Below are 20,753 nucleotides of genomic sequence, written 5' to 3' on the forward strand. Positions count from 1 at the left end.
TTATTAATTATATTATTAATCCCATCTCTTAAAAAGCAGAGGCAGGCAGATCTCTGAGTGAGAGGCCAGGCTGGTCTATGGAGTATCAGGACAGCTAGGGCTACACAGTGAAACCTTGCTCAGGGGTGGAGTAGGGTAGGGTGGGGTGGAGAAGGCTTCTCTCAAGGACCTTGTCTTTGGGCTGAGCAGGTAACAGGAAGAGGAGACAGAAGAGGCCATCATTGGGGGCAGCAGTATTGATGTGTATGCATGCGTACAATCATACACAGAAGCACCGAGAAGACAGCTCAAGAGTTCCAGAGAGTGGTAGGGTGGGGGGCACAGCAGTGGTGACATTGGACCTTATGAAGATGGAAGATGAGAACCTGCCAACCGCTGTCACCAGATGACTTCCAGGGAGCTGTCAAACCTTAAGGGCCAAACTTCAGACCCTGTAGGCATGACAGCTGTATCACTAACTTCTGCCCCAGGTTGAAGATTCCCCCCCCCAGGCACATTCTGGAATAGTAACACTAGCAACAGCTGCCTGATGCTTCTCACAGCTGTTAGAGCCAAGGACTGCAGCAGCTGCCCAGTGCTGGGGTTAAAGCTCAGAGCCATGAGCCATGAGCCTGGAGCCTGGAGCCTGGAGCCAGAAGACTCTGCCTTATAAAACCCAGGGCAGTGGGCCCTTGGCTCTCAGAGGGTGGATCTGTGAGCCTCTGGCTCTAACAGTCTTACCCCCGGGCTTTGGAGTCTTAGGGCCCAGGCTTCCAGCACCACAAAAGCTGCTTGCCTACAGTGTGTGTCTGGGTAGAACAGGATCTGGGCTTGCTGACCGGAAACAATGACTTTGTTTTGCCCATAGTATGTATCTGGGTAGAACAGGACCTGGGCTTGCTGACTGGAAACAATGATCTGCCCTTTAACAACTTGGAGTGGTAAATACATCTCTCACCCTTCCGTGACAGCTGTGTAAGTTCCTCTGGGTGTGACATGACTACAGCCATCTTGGAATTAGAGCAGTTGTGATCATCCACAGGAGTCTCAGAATATGTTCCCGTTGACATTTCCTCACAGACAGAGTGGAAGAGAGTCACGAGACAGACCCTTAGCTGAGATCGCAGCCATTCCCACCCTCCTTGCTCTGTGGATATGGGTAATCCTTCCCTACTTGCACCTGGTCTTGGAAGGTGCTAGACTATAAAGAGGGTCCAGGCCACGGCCCTGGTGCAGGTTGTGTGGCAATCTAAGTGTGTGTACTCCCTCCAGTGTGGCCGGCCTTACAGGGAGTCTGGTCAGGGCTGGGTTCTCAGCCTCCAACAGGGTCTCAGAAGGTACTACACACCTGGGGACCCGGAAGGAGTGCCTGGGGGGCTGGAGAGATGGCTCAGCCGTTAAGAGCATTGACTGCTCTTCCAGAGGACCCAGGGTCAATTCCCAGCACCCACCTGGCAGCTAACAACTGTCTGAAAATTCAGTTCTGGTGGATCTGATACCTTCACACCAATGCATATAAAATAAAGTTAAATAAACCATAAAAATATATTTTAAAAAGGAGTGCCTGAAAGGATAGGAAAGGAGAGGGGGTGACAGGGTTCCCACCCTAGATCCTCCTGGGTGGGGGTGTGATACGTGGGTCACAATAGCTGGCTTATGGAGGGCAGCTTGGATTTCTTACTCCCTGCATCTCTGAGTAGCTCCTGCTTCCAGAGTCTGGACACTGTGCTGGGACCACCGGGGGATGACGTTCATCACCCAGGCTCTTTGTCATCCTTCCAGGCCTGAGCTCCTGCTAGGCAGGAGCAGGCTTGGAGGCCTGGGTGCTTCTTTGGTTGCCTTGGGGTTTGCAGACAGAGCTGTGTGCTGCTGGGTACCCTGGGATGAAAAGCAGAACCTGCGTGCACCAGGCTTTCCACACTGGCTTCTCGCCAGATGCTGGAGACAGCATCCATCTTGCCTGTCCTGTGGATGAGGAAACTGAGGCGTAGGGAGGCAGGGCATTTAGTAAAGCTGTGACCTCTTCAAAGTCACCTGTTGACTACACTTAGGGCTGGGGCCTGGCCCTTCCAAACGCAGAAGCCTGAAGTCTTTAGGCCAGGCAGCTTGAGTGTTGAGTCAGGACACACATTTTACAGAAAGTGCCTTAGGCCCAGTGGAGGCTTGGAGCACGCCTCTCCTTCTCTTTTACCTCGGACCAGAGTGAAGTGCCTCATTCAGGGCCACCAGAGACCAGAGACACCGTACAAATCAGGACGGAAGCCAGTCAGCTTTGGGCCGTGTTCCCTCTTAAAGCCATCCTAAGGACTGTGCTGACATTAACCCACACCTGGGAGAGCCTAAGGGTCTACTTACAGGCACAGCTGCCGCGTTTCTCTGCACAGGAATGCCGGAAGCACTGGAGCTGTGGCCTCACGGTACGGAGAGGCCCCATGTGCCTGAAGATGGCTAAGGGCTTGTGGGGGACTCTCCCCAGCCTCGTGGCTCTGAGCATAGTGTGTCAGTTCCCCACCGTCTACTCTTGTTTGATCAGGGCCAATGTGGAGTGGGGTGGAGTGGGGTGGAGTGGGGTACACCTCTGGTTTTTTTTTTATAGGAACTCATCAAAACCTCTGAACCTAGTGGTTAAATTTCAACTCTTGCCTGTCCCAGGTCAGGAGTGGACGACTGGGGACCAGTGGCCTTGGCTGGGAACAGGCCACTCAGGTCACTGATAAACAGCTGGGCAAGCTTGCCAGAGAGTTAAACTTGACGTGGATTCCCCGAGAGCACCAGGAGGGATGTGAGGGATGGGCGAGGGTGAAGTCCCCGTTCCCTGTGGTGTTGACCCTGTTCTGGGGACATGTAGCACAGACACAGAACTGTCACATAGGTGGAAGAAGAGGGCAGGTTCAAGAGCTTAAGGAGGGTGGAGCCACAGTGGCTGAGTGGGGGCTGCGGCTGGGTGATTTGATTGCGGAGGCGAGGTGGCTGGAGATGCCCTGGACCCACAGCATAGGCCCCACCTGATCCACATATAGTTCCTGAAGTAGGATGCTGTGTAGCAGGTGAAAGCCTGGACTCTGCCCAGAGGTTTGCCACCAACACCAACAGTGTCCCTTTCATGCATGAAGGGTCCACATAGGGACACAGTGTATTTGGTAGCCCTGGATATGCTGCTTGGAGCAGCCTTTCTTAAAGGGGCCCACAGGGACGGGAAGGTATGGAAGAAATGTCATCGTTACTATTGTTTTAGGCTTCAAGTCTGGGAGAGTATGGGGAAGTCTCACATCACAGACTTCAGGTCTTAGATCTACAAAACCTGGATGATTGGGATGAAGTGTGAGTGGGCTATGGGCTCAGGAATGGGAGAGAGAAGGAGAGAGGAAGGAAGATAAAGGACACAGAGAGAGAGAGAGAGACAGAGAGAGGAGGAACAGAATTGTGCTTTTTATTTTGTATTGTTTTTAATTTTTGCCTTTATTAATTTTATTTATATTCAGTCATATAATCAATATGTTCATTTTCAAAATGGAATAAAACTTTAAATTACATCTTATTTATTTCATGCATATGTTTACCCAGACACAAGTGGAGGTCAGAGGACAATTTGTGGGAGTCAGTTCTCTCCTTCCACCATGCAGGTCCTGGGCCATTAGGCTTGGTGTCAATCACCTTTACTAGGTGAGCCATCCTGTTGGCACAAATAAATTCCTTTTATTTTAAGCTGAATTCTACACAGTGGCATTTGTCTCTTTTCTGTAGATGTGGGAAACTGCTTGGAGTAGTGGCCTGGGTCAGGAGTGCCTCCTAGCTGGCAAGAGGCTGGGCCAGGATGCCAAGGATTTTGAGCCCATCCCACATCAATACTGAGGAGACTGAACTGAAAAGAAGGAATAGCTAAGAGTGCAGCCAAGCAGAAGGTCTTCAGGCACATGTGGCCACTAGGCTGCTGTTGAAGGCCTGGGATACACAGGAGGAATGTAGCGGCTGCCTGGGGCACACAGAAGGGCCTGTCACCCAACCTCTCAGCTGGCTACAGCCTGGGTTCCAGAACAAAACTTTGTCTCAAAAAAGGAGCTATCTGTTTGACCACCTGAGTTTGATCCCTGGGACCCAGATGGCAGAAGGAGAGAACTTCTCTCATTTCCACGAGGTGCCATGGTACCCTCAGCATACACACAGAATAAACAAACTTAATGTAAAATCCAGGACATCAAAAGAAAAGAGGATTGGGGAAACGACACAGTTGATAAAGAGCACACCCTGCAATCATGAGGAGCTAAACGTGAGACCCAGAACCCAGGTATAACAGCCAGGCATGGTGGGTGGGCTTGTCATTCCAGAGCTGGGGAGGCAGAGACAAGTGGACCACAGGGGCTCACTAGGCAGTCAGGCAAGCTTACCCTGCAAGCTCCATCGATATACCCAGTCTTAAAGAAACAAGATGGGTGATTGTCGAGGGGCATGGATATCACAAATACTCATGAACACTCATGCGTGTGTACACACACACACACTTCACACACTCAAGACCCTGGTTCCGCAATCTTGCTCTAATTAGCTTAATCTCTGGTTGTGACCTAATTTTAAGGCCCGTGGCTCCTTATTCACCCCATCACTGCTTGCTAGTTGTTACCACTCTGCCTGCTCGTCACCGCCCACTCATCACTGTGTGCATTTGAAGTCTTGGGATGGCAAAGAACGTAAAGCTAAAGGCAGGGGTGAAAGGGAGGAAATGAGGGTGCCCGGGCGAACATACTGTGAATGATGTCACCGTTACTTTATGTTTTCCACACAGTCAGGCTTTCATGCTCAGAATTCTCACAGTTAAAGTGTTAAGCTGGCTGGAGTAGGCTGGGAGTAGGCAGTTCCTCCAGGAGTCTCTGTCCAAGCTCCTCTTGGTTCATTGGGGCTAAATCCCCCCCCCCCCATTGCTCTACTGTTTCCCTGGAGTCTGGGTCAGCTGGAATCTCAGATCTTTATGTTGGAGACCACTTTGCAAAATGATTGGGATACCACGTGTAAAGAGACTTTTGTATAGGTCGTGGGGATACACTGTGTCTGGAGGTCGGATAGTGGGTGGGAGAAAAGGAAAGGACCCTACAGGCTAAGGGCTTTATTGGAGTCCAGGGTGTGAGCCTTGCAGCTTTCCTGAGGCTCCTTCACCTTTTGGCTAAGACTGGGTGCAAACAAATTTCATGAGATAGTTTGAGCAAACAGGTTGTTGTAGGAGGCTACATACAGCTGTGAGGTGTCCATGGGACATATCTGCCCTGTTTGCTAGCTTGGGTGGCCTTCATCAAGTAGGCTGCATCCTGCAGTCCCAGGGGCCCGAGGTCACCAGAAGAAAGCCTTTACAAGAAAGAGACTCATGGCACAGAGACGCTGTCCGTGGTGATGGCGCCTGCTCCCACGAGACTTTTCTACTTTTCTACGCATTCCTCAACCCCACACCCCACCCCACCGCCGCGGCAAGATGTGGCTGTCCTGGAATTTGCTATGTAGTGTAGGCTGCCAACTTCCTTTCTACATGGATGCGGGGCAACTTAAAATGGTAAGACGCCCAAAGCCTGCCCTCCTGGCTCCAGCCGCCACCTCCAGCAACTTCTCAGCCTCTTTGGACTTCATTCTCTTCTCTGTAAATGACAAGTCTCGTTTTAAGAGCACAGTTCCTGGTCGAGGTCTTCAAGACATTGTGAGGCAAAGTAGCCCAGGACCAGCACCAGGACCTAGCGCAGAGGTCTAGAAGGGTGTTAACTCAGTAGGGTCGCCCAACTGGTGGCTGCACTGAGTCACTGAGTCATGACTTTCACCAGGGGAAGGGGGCAGGAGACTTAAGGTCAAGTTTTTCTTTCCAAATGAAAATAGCTCCCGGATCCTTGTTTGGAGGGTTGCTCACTGCGAACATGCGGAAGGGGAAGGAGCGAGCCCGGAGAGGAACGTGAATGAGAAACCAAGTGCAGAGACAGCCAGTAATGGCATTTCTGGGAGAAAGTGCACATCAATGCCGCAGAAGCTCCTATTAAAGGATACATAAGCATGTCACATATAATCTCTATCACTGCGACAATGTCCTGCTTGCCCACACCGGAGTAGGATCATTTTTGCGACAACGTCACTAAACGAGCCCGGAACGTCTGAGACCGATCCTCTCAGCGCGAGTAGGTAGGACCGGTTTTGAAACGCACAGTCTATCTGAGCAGCTGTCACTACAAGTCCCAGCAGCCCTCAGGGCAGGGAAGGGACGCGGCTGCCAGAATCCGGATGAACTACAAATCCCAGCAGGCAAATCATAACTGCGGAGACTACCTGTCCCAAAATACATCGCGCCACACAAGCCTATCCTGGGATTTGTAGTCATCGGACAGCATTAGCATCTATTCACTCCCCCTCAGAAAGGACGTACATTTCTCAGATTTCTCACCGAAGAATTTACCGCTTTAGCAAAAATCACGCGCGCGATAGGGGAATTAAGGGCCTTGGGAGTCAACTCTCGGCCCACGGGAGGACAACTGCGCATGTTCACCGGAGTCCGTCGGTGAAAGCGCGCGCTAGAGGCTCTCAGAGCAGACTCCGCCCCTTGTCTGCCTGGCTCCTCCCTCGAGCCCCGAGCCTAGGGAGCCTGCGCTGAGGGCGGGGTGCAGGGCGCGGGGAGGTGCTCTCCGCGCCTGCGCAGAGCGGCTGCTTCTCTCGCGAGGACGGACGCCATTATCGCATCTCCCCGACAAACACCACGAGAATTCCGCAGCCCACACGGTAATTGCAGCTCCCGCAGCCGGTCGCGCCTCCACTCCCCCTTCCCGCGGGGCGAGAGCGAGAGCGAGAGCGAGATCTCCGTCCGCCCCCGCCCCGCCCCGCCGCCAACCGTCGCCAACGGCCGCGGGCCGCACGCCTGGCCGGGTGGGGGCCAGCGGGCCGCGGAATGTCCGTGCGCCGCCTCTGCGCCTCCACCCGCCCGGGCTGCGGGCTTCGGGCTGGGCGTGCGGGGCGCCGGGAGCGTTCGGCTCCAGAGCCTCGGCGCCGCCCAGACCCGCGCCCGGCGGCCCTGTCGCGGCCTCGGCGCGCGGACGCGCTCTCCCGCGCTGGGCCACCCTAGTCGGTCCGTGCAGAGCCGCGCGCGGTGCTCCCGGGCCCTGCGCACCGCCCTGCCGCCTCCAGCGGCCTCATCTCCCGGTAGCTCTTGGCTCCCTGCCCCGGGAGGGTGGCTTGGCCCTCGTTTGCTCATCCGCCTCTGCTCTGCACTCTGTTTACATCGGGGCTGATACCGGAGCTCTCTTCCCCACCTAGCGTCACGTCCCTGTCCCGCACAGCCTTTTTCCTGTTGTTCGTAGTGGCCTTTTGTGTTTCTGCTCCCGGTGACATTGTAACCTCTCGAGGATAGTGTTAAATCTTCGGCCTTCCTCCACCTCCGCTTTGTCCTTTTCTAATCTGGGTCAGTGAATCTTAAGGCCCGCTCAGGTAGGTCCTGATGTCTTCCCTGCACGCCTGGTTAGCTCAGGACACAGTGTTTCAGTCCTGCCTTTCTTCAGTCCGCAGGGACTCTGCCAAGTTCTTCCTTTCTGGTAACTCTTTCCTCCCTGGACGATTTTAAGGTCTTGGCATTTGGACATCCTTAACAGTTCACAGGTGTGCTCAGTAGGTGTGTCCTTGAGCCTGGGAAATTCTCTTGAGTCATTAGTCCCACGGTTTTATTCTTTTAGGGATTCCTGTCATGTGTGACACACATTTTGGGTAGACTACTTGAATCTTTGCATCTTTCTTTCTAATCCCTTTTCTCATTCCAGGAGAGAGCTTCAGTTAATCTTTCAGCCTTAATCTTTCTATTTTGCTTGGTGCAGAAGACAGAGGCAGGTGGATCTTTGTGAGTTTGAGGCCCACCTGGGCTACATAGTGAGATCCTATCTTGGGAAAAAAAAAATATCCATGCTATGCTCCCACGTCATCCTCAAGGGCTTGTGTCTGGCCGGGCGGTGGCGGCCCAGGCCTTTAATCTCAGCATTCTGGAGGCAGAGACAGGCGAATCTGTGAGTTCAAGGACAGCCCGGTCTACAGAGCGAGTTCCAGGACAGCCAGAACTATACAGTGAAACCCTGTCTCGAAAAATCTTTTTTTTTTTTTTTTTTTTTTTGGTTTTTCGAGACAGGGTTTCTCTCTGTGGTTTTGGAGCCTGTCCTGGAACTAGCTCTTGTAGACCAGGCTGGTCTCGAATTCACAGAGATCCGCCTGCCTCTGCCTCCCAAGTGCTGGGATCGAAAAACCATTAAAAAAAAAAGACCCGCAATCAAATTGTAGTCTATGAGTGTATTTGTCCTTTCGTCCAGTAGTTTGTTTCATGAGTACATTTTCCCTTAGGCTGAGTAGACTATACTAGGGCTCACTTCAGTTCTCTTACCTGAGTTCTTGTTTAGTATCACTCTTTGGGGGGTGCTTGGTGGTAAATATCAGCTTTTTGCTTTGCAAGGCAGGTCTTCTTACAATATTGGTAATTATTGCCTAAGCTTTGGGCCCTAAGGCAAGAGGAACTGGCTGAGGTACATAGGCCTGTAGAGAGGGTTTTAAAAATGGTTTTCTCCTCTAGTGACTTGATGAGCTTGTTGCCTTAAGACCTGGAGGACGTTTTATCTCGGCTGTTTTCCTTTGTTGGAAAGATGTTCTACTTGTCTCTGAGGTGACTTTGGAGACTGGTGAGGCCTAGAGCCTCACTCCTACGTGCCCCAGGCCTGCTGTTTCTCTTACCTAGATTAGACCCTCTGTCAGAAATCAAAGTTTTGCTGTGTTCTGTTTTCTTGTGGGTTTATTGTACTCTTTATGTTAAAATACTTCAGTGGGAGTAAGTAGAGATCATGCATAAGAATTCCAAAGCCTGTTGTCTCAGACCATTTCTCTCCTTCCTTTGGCCTTAATGATGGCTGTGTGCCAGAGCATGGTCTCTGTGGCTGCCTCCAGTCTGTGGATGGTCAGACGCTGAGCTTAGGCTTCGTTTGTCTTGTTCTGTAGTGAGCATTCAAGGTAGCCACTCTTTTTTTTTTTTGCTGTGTCAGTGTAAGCAGCTCAGCAAACCATGGTTCACAGACCCAGAAGTACGCAGTGCAGTATTTGCTGTACCCATAGTACAGAAATAGGAAGGCGATGCATTGGGCTGGCAGACTTGCAAGTTGTGCTTATTGGAATGGGCTGCATCTGCTGGAGTCTTGAGCAGAGTCCACAGCAACCCACACGCTGATGAGCACTCTTAGGCCCGCCTGCAGATTCAGTCTGCGATTAAGACTCAGTGAAACTGTAGGTGAGCTTTCTCCTCCCTTTCATTTCCCCTCCGGGTGTTGATAGCTTGTACAAGGAAAGGGCCACAGAAAGCCAGAAATGTTTCCACCAGCAAGGTTACCTAGGTTACAGACCTTTCACAAGTTCTAGTATTCCACTGACATGTTTATTTATTTGTTACAGGATCTAATTCAGAACCCCATACTTTGTTTTGTTGCCATATCTCCTCTAATCTGATATTTCCATCATCCCTAAGTATCCTCCAGTGTTTCTAAGTCTTGACAGGAAAAAAGGTACTATCTCTGGAAAAAGTTCAGCAGATACTGCACATTCAAAGCAAATGATTGAGGCTAATGTGGCCAGAAGAGACTGCTGTCAAGTACCCCAAGAGAAAAAGTACACATCAATTCTCTGCCAGAAATGCAATATATTCCCAAGAAAATGTTAGATGCATATGGGGGGAGGAATGTTCACTAGAACTCTGACCAGTACTTCTCCAAGTGAGGGACACAGAATCTGCATTGGTCACAGCATGTGTGTGCACACTGACACTTGGGATGAAAAGCCACAGCTTTGCTCCATGAGGTGGTTTGTAGGGAAATGAGGCTCCAGGCACAGATTACTAAATGAGTTTGTAACAGCGGTTTTACTAATGCCACCATTGCTATATATCCTCAGGATCAGCTATGCTATAGAAACCTAAGGGTACAGTTGAATTCCATGATGCAAGGCTGACTGTAAAAATCCCACATTTTTTATCTAGGAAAAAAGAAAAAAAAAACATTTCCCTTGTTAAAAAAAGACTAGACAGTTGGATACATTGAGGGCCCCAACAGGAATGTGTCAGGCTGAAGAATGTTACAGTTTCTCTTCAGAAAATCCCTCCCAGAGATCTGGTCAGCAGAGGGACTCCTAACTGTCCTGCCCTGTTGATTGTCAAGGAGGAGAGTTTTAGGAGAACAAGTGTGGGAGCTGAACCATGGCAGCCTCCTTAGGCGGTGTCAGCTTTTCATTCAGAGCTCATTTCATCCCAGACAGAAGCTTGCACTGAGATCTGGTGTTCTCTGTCTTGAAATATTGGGAGGGGCTGCCATATCCTTAGTTCCCAAGGGCAGATCCAGAAACTGGCACTGTTCTGCATGGATGGAGTTAGTCTTAGAGTAGGGCTGGGCTTGGAACTGACTCTGGAACCTGATGGAGGAGCTGGTGCCTCCAGAGCATGCAACCACCATCAAGGAGAATGAAACATTGCTGAAATACAGTGGATTTGATACCTATCTTGAATTAACTTCTGCAACTTTTGTCAAGAACTGTCCGATTTGATTCCATATTTATTAGCTTATGTGGAGCAGACATAGACTTACCCCAAAGGAGCCTTACTGGGCTATAGACTCCAGGATGGGAACAGCCCTCTTCTGAGCTCAGCTTATGCATTGGCCAGAGCTAGAGATGGCTTGGTGTGGAGATCATTGCCGCAGACCACCTCCTCTGAAGACATCGTATAACAACCTTCGTGGGCTCAGGATGGATCTCAGGCTCTGTGACCTGTTGCTACTGTTGTTCAGTATGAAGTCATGGTCATGTGCCACGTTACAGCGAATGACAAGGCGATCTCACCCCTGACTTGAGGGTATCTAAGTTCTGCAAACACACCCTGTGATGTCTATGAAACCAGCAAAGTCAGGCAGTAGCTCCTAGAGCCTGTCCTTGAGAATTGACGTGACATTACCCTTCCAGGTTTGAAATTTCATGGGTTTTAAAGATATGTAGGATTCAGATTATTCACATTTTTGCAAAGTAAGGGTTTAATATTTACATTTATTTACAATGTATTTCAGAACTCCATAGTTTAGATTTGTCTAAAATGCAAATCTGCCATGTAAAGGAGGAAGCAGGAAGAAAGGAGATCAAGGATGGAAGCCTCTGCTGATGGGCTCACAGGCTGATGTGAGCCATTCAGCTCCACCTGCTGCTGAGCTCCCCAGGTCACGGGAATCATGCTATTACTTAACTGCTTTTCCTCGTGGAGATATGTCATTTCTTTCATATCTACAGGGATCCCTCCAATAGGAAGAGGAGAAGGAGCTGGAAGAGTCCTGCCTCTTCAGAGGTTCATTCCCTTAGAGGTGTGGCAATACCCAGCCTACTAGTTCTCAGGCTCTGATTGTCTGAAGTGTCATTAAATCTGGTGTAGCTCGAACTCAGAGCCTAGGATCCTTTTGTTATGGGCATATAAGAAATTGTCTTTGAGGTCTGTCTTCACTGGTCCACCTTGCACTTCAGAAGTTGGACATATGTGTTTCCCAGGAAGCTATCTGTACTCCAGAGGCAGACAGTGGTTGCCTTTGGTCTGGGGTTGTGATTTGTGAGGCCTGTGCCCTCCAGCAAGTGTTGATAGAAGTTGAACACAGGCTAGGGTGGGGGTGGATTGGCAGGGGGGACATTTGGGTATAGGTGCCCTCTAATGTGCTATTCAGCACTCACTCAGGTCTTGGCTATGCTGCCCGTTGCAGTGGCTCTTGAGGTGCTTCTGGATTCAGGCTCTCTCCTGCTGACTTGGGCAGCAAGTATAAGGAGGAAGCTATTGTCTCACTGGCTCAGACACCCTCATGGAATTATAGTTTATTCCTGAAAGATGAATACATCAGTGATAGCCTTTCAGAATGTGGTTTACTATCTTCAGACCCAAAGCCACCCTTTCCTACCACTTAAAACCTGGAGGCCACTCCTTTCCATCACAGCCTTGGAGTTTTAAAAGCCCAAGGTCTTTTGAACAGGAACAAGGTTGGGATATTTGCTTTAAATAATCCCAGGAACGGGTTGTGTATTTTCCACCTGTGTTTCAGGTGTCACTTCTTAGAGAAGACAAGTTTACTTATGCCCTGGTGTCCCTTAAGCCTTCTGTACTTACATAACAATTTCTAAAAACATAGGCATTCTCCTCTCCAATCTCAGTATAATAATCATACCAGGGCTTTTCATTTCTGCTGCTTAAACACTAGATCTTACATTTGACTGATTATCCTAGTAATGTCTTTAATTGCAAAAGGATACCTGATGTGGATGTGGTTTTCCTGGGTTTTTGCTACACCTTGTATAATTCTACACTAGGGTCTGCATTCCTCAGAATATAAGCTCAGAAAAATACAACATCTATAACATTTATTGCTGACTTGGAAAAGCCATTTCCTTTTCCTTCCCCCACAGGGGTGAAGTTAAGTGCAAATGCAGGGTGACTCTCATGAACTGAGCATGGCCTTTCCATGTCTTCTGTTACGTTATTTGAAAGGTGAAGGAGCCTGGACTCTCGTATCCATATTCCTTTTAGGCTGGGTAGGGTGGTTCCTGGGAGTCCCTACAGCTCAGAGCTCAACTGTTCATTGGTTTAAGCAGTCTGTTCATCCTGAAGATTATGGTGAAGAAAAGAAAACGTTCCCAAAGGCAGAAAGATGAATGGATTTGGTGTTTTTGAGTTTTTCTTTAAAGAAAATCTGCTGTATGTATCCCTCCTGGCCTGGAACTCAGACCATGTTGGCTTCAAACTTGCAACAGCTCTCTTGCTTTAGCCTCCTAGTGTTGGGATTAAAGGTGTGCACCACATACATGGCTCTAAGTAATTTATGCTTCCAATTTTAACTCTGTGTGTGCACGTGCGTGTGTGGATGGAGGTCAGAGAACAACTTTCAGGAGCCTGGTTTTTTCTTGCATTGTGTGGGTTTCAAGTATGGAACTCAGGCAGGTCAGGCTCTGTGGCAAGTACCTTTACCTGCTGAGCCGTCTTGCTAGCCCTAAGTGATTCTTTTTTGTTTTTCTTGTGAAGCAAACAGCTCCATAGCTGAAACTGATGACAAGCGTTCTAGTCATCTTCTGTTACTCATGGTCAACTGGAATCCATATCCAGATACCTGGGAGCTTTTGGAGTTGGGAACCTGGGAGAGCCTTGTAGGTGAAGTACCCTGTTATACTTGCTCCAGGATACCCTGCTTTATTGTAAAGCAGGGAGGGGGCATATCCTGGTCCACCATCTTTGGCCATTACCACATGTTTGGAGTGATCAGTCAGTGGCATTTTATACACAGGTTATGGCATGGACGTGGTCTGGTTTAATGAAGACACCACTATTGAGATGGATTCTCTGAGCTAGGGTACCTTGTTTATGTGTTGTTGTTTTGCTTTTTTGTTTTATTTTTGTTTTCTTGTTTTGTTTTTTGAGGCAGGGTTTCTCTGTGTAGCCCTCGCTGTCCTGGAACTCACGCTGTAGACCAGGTTGGCTTTGAACTCATAGAGATCCACCTGCCTCTGGCTCCCGAGTGCTGGGATTAAAGGCGTGAGTCACCCCCTGCTCAGCAAAGTATCTTATTCTTAAACATGTGCTGTGTATACATCTTGCTTGCTCATTTGAGCTGCTCAGATCCAATGCTGTTATTTGGGCTCAGGGAGTTTGTTCTAACACTCTGACATTTCAATGGGAAATTCAATTGAAAATAAATTGCTTTTAACTTTTTTTAAAGGCTGTTCTCACTTTGTAGCCTTAGCTGGCCAGGAACTCACTATGTCCACTAGTCTCAAATTCCAGAGATCTACCTGCCTCTGCCTCAGGAGTGCTGGGAATAAAGGTGTGATCCACTATGTCTGGCCAGGTATATATGGGTCTTTGTTTTGGTCTAGCCTCACTTTAGTGGGCCAGCATTAGCACATACAGCAGAGCAGCACAACTGCTGGGGTTTGGGTTGGTATTGATGCCTGAGTGTTGGCTTATGTAGTGGACATGAACTGCACGTTCAAGGTTGGGCCTTGTAGGCCATGGTTTGAAGTGTGTGGAAGTGGCTCTGCCCTTGGTTAAGAAGGTGCAGACAATAGCCATCAAGTATCAGCTCCTTGGTCTAGGTCACTGGTTCTGAAAGCCATGGTTCACGGTTACAGTCCGGGTTGTTCACAATCTCTGGAAATGCAACAAGTAACCTTGCAATAGGCCCCCAATTGGTGAGCCCAGTGTGCAAACACCCCTGCCTGCTGCAGGTTACATGCTGGAGAGCAGGATGCTGGTAGTCTGGCATAGCCCAGGCACTCTTGAATGTGCTGTATGGCAGAAGCAGCAGATAGTGTAGACAATGGGTACTGTGTGCTCCAGTGATTATATGGGGACTGGAATTTGAATTTCATCTAATTTTTATATCCTAAAGAAGAGGCGATCTTTAATCCCCCCCCCCCTTATTTTAAAATATACAGTCAACTTTTGGCTCATGGGTTGCATAGAAACAGGTGGGAGCTGGACCTGCCCTGTGGGCCCTGGTTTGCTGCTGTGTGGCCTCTATGGAGTTTGTGAGTGAGGAGCAGGCAGAGGTCAAAGGTAGGCCAACTGGGAGGGCTGGAGCCCTTCAGAGCTGTGGAAGGCTAATGCCGGAGGTGGATAGTGCCTGTGAAGGGCTGGAGTGGTCATGGTAGGACAAAGTCCTCAGAAGCTGCTGGCAGGTGCATTCCTCTCAGTCTGCCATCAAGTGTGCTGGGGAGGTATGACTTGTTTTGGACCCAGGGTCATTGGCAGTATGGTGTTGTGTGAATAGAGAAGGGAGGCTGAGAGGAACCAGCAGGAGAAGGGTACCTTAGGATTGTTGAAGGGAGCAGGCCCAGGATGTCCTGGTCCTGCAGACTTCTTTCCCAAGGAGTTGTGGGATGGTGATCCCTTTGAGCAGTATAAGTTGGGGGAGAACTGGTTAATTCAGGAAAGCCTGGCTTGCAGCTCTGGAATAGACTCTCGGAGTCCTGCAGCCTGGGCAAGGTGAAGAGAGAGGCAGAGATGGAGGTTGATTCAATGCCTGTTGTTCCTGCCAGCTCCAAGTACTGTGGTTATCAGGGTGGCCCACAGTCTCTGGGACAACTGGAAGACCTTTCCTAGGGGCCTGTGAGGCCAAAAGAATGCTGAGAGGTTGTTCATGTTTTTCTGTATCAACACTTGGACCGATGGTTCAGAACTGGTGGTGGTGGGTAACATTGCTGGTGCTTGAACACAAGTCAGGCTTGTGGCACTACACCGTGTCTTGTGCTCTCTGCAAGACAGTGAAGCATCAAATGCCTTATTTTTACCCAAGGCTGTGCTTGATGGGCTGGAGAGCTGGCTTAGTGATTAAGAGCTCTTGCTGCGTTCAGAGATCCCAGGTCAGTTTCTGTCACCATGTCAGGTGGTTGACAACTGTCTATAACTCTAGTTCCAGGAGATCTGATGCCTCTGGTCTTGGAGGGCACCTGCACACATGTGCATATTCTCACATGCACACACACGTGCACACACACGTGCACACACACATAATTAAAAGGAATAAAAATAAATAGATGTTCTTAAAAGATTGTTCTGATGTCGCAGTGAAGCCGTTAGCACTCATTTCATCACCATTCCGATTACCTGGACAGCGAGGGCATTTGTGTACTGAGATTGTTCCCAGGACAGCCCTCTGCAGGAAAGGAAGCTGTGAACTGAACTAGCTGCTTTCTCATGGACCACCACAATAGAAACCCTGACCAACATGGATCTTCCTACAAAATATACAAAGCCTGCCACTCCAAAGGAGTCTATTGTCAGTGATACAAACTGTCAAGTGAGATTGGAATTTTTAGGATGTATTTACTACTGTGAGCCCAACAGCTTCTTCAAAGAGGAATCAGTACTAATGTTAACACACACATGCACGTGAAGATGCGAGGTTTTGTTTATTTATTTGGAGGTAGGGTTTCACAACATCCTAGTTCGGAAGACTCTTGCTCAGTCTCCTTAGTGCAGGGATTATGAGCCTGCTTGACCATGCCTGGCATAATGCTTTTAGTATCATTATGTATCATGAGTAGCATCTATAGGTTGCATATACTTTAGCGAGCAGGACTTTCTGAATGATAAATGGGAGCTTACATTTGCCTCAGAAATCCGCTTGCCGAGCAGAACAGATTAGTGGGCTTTGAAGAAGTCAGGTGCCAAGTTTTCAGTGGTGGCAGGCTCTGGCTGCAGTTTGACTTCAAGAACGAAAACAAGTGCTGAGTTTTAGGGTCACTGCAAAGGCGTGTATCCACAGCTGTGTGCAAAAGCTACTGCATTTCTCTCCCATTCCCAGCTGCATCTCCCTATGAGGCTGGCTAAAGTCAGGGCTTCATCCAGAGCCAGCCACTCTGCCAGGGTCTGAGTAGAATCTGTAGAATGCAGCTGTAACCTGGAGGTTAGCAACCCTGTAAAGGGCAAAGCAATGCCACTTCTTATTAAGTCTTTGTTATTTGGAAATCACAGTTCTTTTTCATTAAAAAGTATTTTGTATGTTAATATGCATAAAAATACAATTTCAGCTGGGTGGTGGTGGTGCAATTATTTTAATTCCAACACTTCCAACTGGAAGAGGCAGGCAGGTGGATCTCAGAGTTTGAACCTGGTCTGTAGAGCGAGTTCCAGGACAGCTGGAGCTAAACAGAGACTGTCTTGAAAAAAGGAAAAATAAGCCAGGTGGTGGTGGCACATGCCTGTAATCCCTGCACTCGGGAGGCAGAGGCAGGCAGATCTCTGAGTTCGAGGCCAACCTGGGTCTACAAGAGCTAGTTCCAGGACAGGCTCCAAAGCTACAGAGAAACCCTGAAAAACCAATAAATAAATAAATAAACTTTCAGTAACTTATTTTTTTTTAAAGAAATAACACAATCTCCAAACGTTCTGATAGGATAGCAAATGTGATATGTGGGAGATCCTAAGCCCAGAAGCCCCAATTGCTGCCTCCCACCACACCAGCCATTTCACTCCCATGGCAGCTGTACCTGGGACTGTTGTGTTTAGGACCAGACTGGCCACATACTTAAGCTGAACCTCCATCTCCTAGATACTTGAATTTTTCTCTCTTTTTTTTTCCTTATGTATTTTGAGACAAGGTCTCATTTTGTAACTCTGGCTGTCCTGGAACTTGCCATGTAGGCCAGGCTGATCTCAAACTCGTAGAGGTCCGCCTGCTTCTGCTGCCCAATTGTTATTGTTGTGATTAAAAGCTGAACCATCATATCTGTTCTGATAGTTGGCTCTCTTAAGATAATCTTTGATGTAGAGGCGGGGCAATGAGAATAGGAAAATTCTGCGAAGAGGAAAGATTCAGTCTACAGTTGTGACCCAGACACAGCAAGCAAGATGTGACTGCCTTGCCCAAAAAGGCTCATGAGAGGCTTGAAGATTCATAATTAGAAGCTGTCAGTGATAATAACTTGGAATTAGCAAATGAAATTCTTGAAGATATCAGTCCTTTGATAAGTGTGGATGAAAATGTGGCAGAACTGGTTGGAACACTCAAGGAACCTCATCTCCAGTCGCTCCTGGAGGCCCTTGGTATTATGGCATCAAAATGTTATGATTCACCTCCCTCAAGCCCAGAAATGAATAATTCTCTCAATAATCAGTTATTGCCAATAGGTGCCATCGCATTCTTGGTATTCACGAAAGAGCTTGAGAGCCATTGGGTGTAACATTTAGTGTTGAAAATAATGATCTAGTAATCTCCCAAATCCTTCATGGAGGAATGATAGCTCGACAAGGTCTGCTTCATGTGGGAGATATAAGGAAGTCAATGGACATGAGGTTGGAAACAATCCAAAGGAATTACAAGAGCTGCTGAAAAATATTAGTGAAGTGTCACCCTAACAATTTTGTCAAGTTATAGAGATATTGCTCCTCAACAGGTATTTATCAAGTGTCATTTCAATTATAATCCACTCAGTGATAGCCTGATACCCTGCAAAGAAGCAGAACTGAAGTTTTCTAAAAGAGAAATTCTATAGATTGTAAACAGAAAAGCCCCAAATTGGTGGTAGGCTAGTCATGTGAAAGAGGGCGGGGCAGAAGTGCTGGTCTGATCCCAAGCCAGTTCCTGGAAGAGAGGAGAAAGGCATTTGTTCACAGAGACTGGGACAATTCAGGACCCGTTTGTGGAACTATAAACACCACCAACAACAAAGATGATGATGTATCTCACATCTAGGAATGAGGAGTTTGATTGTCATGAAATTCAGATCTATGAGGAAGTAGCAAATATGCCACCCTTCCAGCGAAAAACATTAGTGTTGATAGGAGCTCAAGGTGTGGGCAGAAGAAGCTTGAAAAATAGATTCATAGGGCTGAATCCTGCTAGATTTGGAACAATGGTGTCATTTACTTCACGGAAGCCAAGAGAAGATGAAAAGGATGGACAGGCATATAAATTTGTGTCCCAATCAGATATGGAAGTAGATATTAAAGCTGGAAAGTATTTGGAGCATGGGGAATATGAAGGAAACCTCTATGGAACTAAGATTGACTCTATCCTTGAAGTTGTACAAACTGGATGTACTTGCATTTTAGACGTCAACCCACAAGCATTGAAAGTGTTGAGGACATCTGAGTTCATACCATATGTGGTATTTATTGCTGCTCCAGAGCTACAGACCCTGTGTGCCATGCACAAGGCTTTGGTGGATGCAGGAATCACCAGCAAGCTTTTGATGGGCTCTGATTTGAAGAAAAGAGTGAATGAATGCACATGAATTCAGAGAGCATACAGCCACTACTTTGATGTGATCACCATAAATGACAATCTAGACAAAGCCTTTGAGAAACTACAAAGAATGGAGCCCCAGTGGGTCTTTATTAGCTGAGTACTGATAATTCAATAAGGCTATCAGTTAAATAAAACTTTGAAAAATAAAAAGGTAATCTTCAGCTGTGCCTATGTGTCCAGAAGGCTGCCTGGCACCATCACACATCTGGCCTGTTGTCCACTGCCTGGGAGGAAAACCTTGGGGCAGAAACGAGTGGTTGAAGCTTGTTGCCCTGCTCGTGTTCCGGCTCAGGGCAGGTCTGTGGGAGGCATCATGGTGTGGGCCTGCCCATGGCCGGCTGTCTCTCTGGCTCCCATGGACTTGTTTGGTGAGGTGTTTGTGTGTGGGGAAGTGTGAGAAGGTGCCACATAGACCGAACAGTATCAACCTAAGAGAAATGGCCTGACGTCCAGGCCTATTTGTTCTTCCTAGGTGTACCTTGAAGCATTTTTTAGAGGTTCTGCCTTAAAAACAGTGTTGCCTATGTTTCCCCAGGGGTCAGGCAGGACCCTTAGAAGAAGTAGTTCTTGCCTTTTCTCTTTTCCTCACAACCGACCATCACTTATAGTCTGATTGCCATAGTCTAACACAGTGTCACTCATTCATTCTGTGGTGTGTATGCATGCATGTGAACGTCAGAGATAAATACTGGGTATCTTCTGTCATTCTGTCTTACTTTCTGAGCCAGTGTTTGTCACTGAACCTGGAGTATATTGTAGTGACATTTCATTTGTATTTTAATAAATAAAGATTGCTTGACGATCAAAGAGTAAAGCAGCCCCACTGACCAGCCTTACAGACCAGGCAGTGGTGACACACACCTTTAATCCCAGTAGCCACACTAGTTTGCCATAGGAATCAGGCAGTAGGGGTGCATGCCTTTAATCCCAGCACTAGAGAAGATTATAAAACGGGAGGAGACAGCTCTCACACATAGTCTCATTCTGAGATTCCTGGAGGCAGGATCGCTATTTCCGACTGAGGTAGAGGTAAGAGCCAGTGGCTGGCTGCTTTGTTTTTCTGACCTTCAGGTTGAACCCCAATATCTGTCTCTGGGTTTTTATTAATCGTGCTACAGCTTATCACTTTGGTTACTTTGGGCCAAGTAACCTGGAGATCTGCCTCTGCCTCCCCAGCCCCGTGAGCCTTTCTGTGGGTTCTGAGGACCTAAGCTCAGATCCTCACATGTGCACAGCAAGCGCTTTACCAGCTGAGCCATCTTTTCAGCCCCCATTTCTCTTTTTTTTTTTAAATTCCATCTCAGATATGTTTTGGGGGAAGAAGCAAGCTGAACCTTTCCACGTACTGTAGTTAATAAAATGCATCCTGTTGCTGACCTCCTGGCATTTGAATTTTTATTTCTTTTGGTTAGCGCTCCTGTGTCTTGAAAGGATTGGGGTAATCTTTGATGCCTCAGCAGTTCCCATGTTCCTGGAGACTTGACTGCCTGAGTGCCAGTTTGCTACTTCTTTAAGTGGACAGGCAGTATCACCACTGTCCTGATTTTTATTTATGTTTAATTTAATTAATTTAGTTTTTGAGACAGTCACTATGTAACCTAGGCAACCTGGAATTTGCTGTGTACGTCACCAGTTTGGCCTTGAACTCACAGTGATCCCCCTGCCTCTGCATCCCAAGAACTAGAATGGAAAGTGGGTATCACTATGCCTGTCTGTCCAGATTTTTATGGCACTGTGAACTTGGCATTCCAGCTCTCATGGACTCTGGAGTCTCTAGGGCAAAGCGGCCCAGAATGCATTCTTCCCTTTCCTGCAGTTGGTTCTGAGTGCCTTTTCCACGTACAGTGTGTGCCGTCTGTATCTGTTCTTCTCTTGTACTAAGGGCTGCTCCTGGTCTTACGGCTTTTTGCCAACAGTCAAGCATTTATTTATTTTTTTTATTTTTCTATAAAGTGAGATCAGACAAGATGTAGATGTTTTCCACAG

General features: G+C 48.0%; 2 protein-coding genes and 1 pseudogene across 9 annotated transcripts in view; 2 read left to right on the forward strand and 1 right to left on the reverse strand.

The window, feature by feature from the left end:
- Positions 1 to 2,534, reverse strand: part of Ca5a (carbonic anhydrase 5A) — a 28,235-nt gene extending 25,701 nt beyond the window's left edge. Inside the window, exon 1 of the mRNA XM_075977970.1 lies at positions 2,335 to 2,534. Within this exon, the coding sequence (XP_075834085.1) occupies positions 2,335 to 2,473 (139 nt within the window). The 5' untranslated portion in view covers positions 2,474 to 2,534. The remainder of the gene's footprint in view (positions 1 to 2,334) is intronic.
- Positions 2,535 to 6,613: 4,079 nt separating this feature from the next.
- The window catches only part of Banp (BTG3 associated nuclear protein), a 74,813-nt gene continuing 60,673 nt past the window's right edge, over positions 6,614 to 20,753 (forward strand). For 7 of the 8 annotated variants that reach the window (XM_075977500.1, XM_075977497.1, XM_075977493.1 and 4 more), the window contains exon 1: positions 6,614 to 6,717. The gene's annotated coding sequence lies outside the window, so the exon portion shown is untranslated. Of the gene's footprint in view, positions 6,718 to 7,310; positions 7,420 to 20,753 lie in introns of those variants that run through there. The other variant, XM_075977494.1, reaches the window with a different exon arrangement.
- On the forward strand, positions 17,554 to 18,864 carry LOC142852999 (protein PALS2 pseudogene; annotated as a pseudogene).

Source organism: Microtus pennsylvanicus, chromosome 6 (genome assembly GCF_037038515.1).
Source record: "Microtus pennsylvanicus isolate mMicPen1 chromosome 6, mMicPen1.hap1, whole genome shotgun sequence".
NCBI classification, from domain to species: domain Eukaryota; kingdom Metazoa; phylum Chordata; class Mammalia; order Rodentia; family Cricetidae; genus Microtus; species Microtus pennsylvanicus.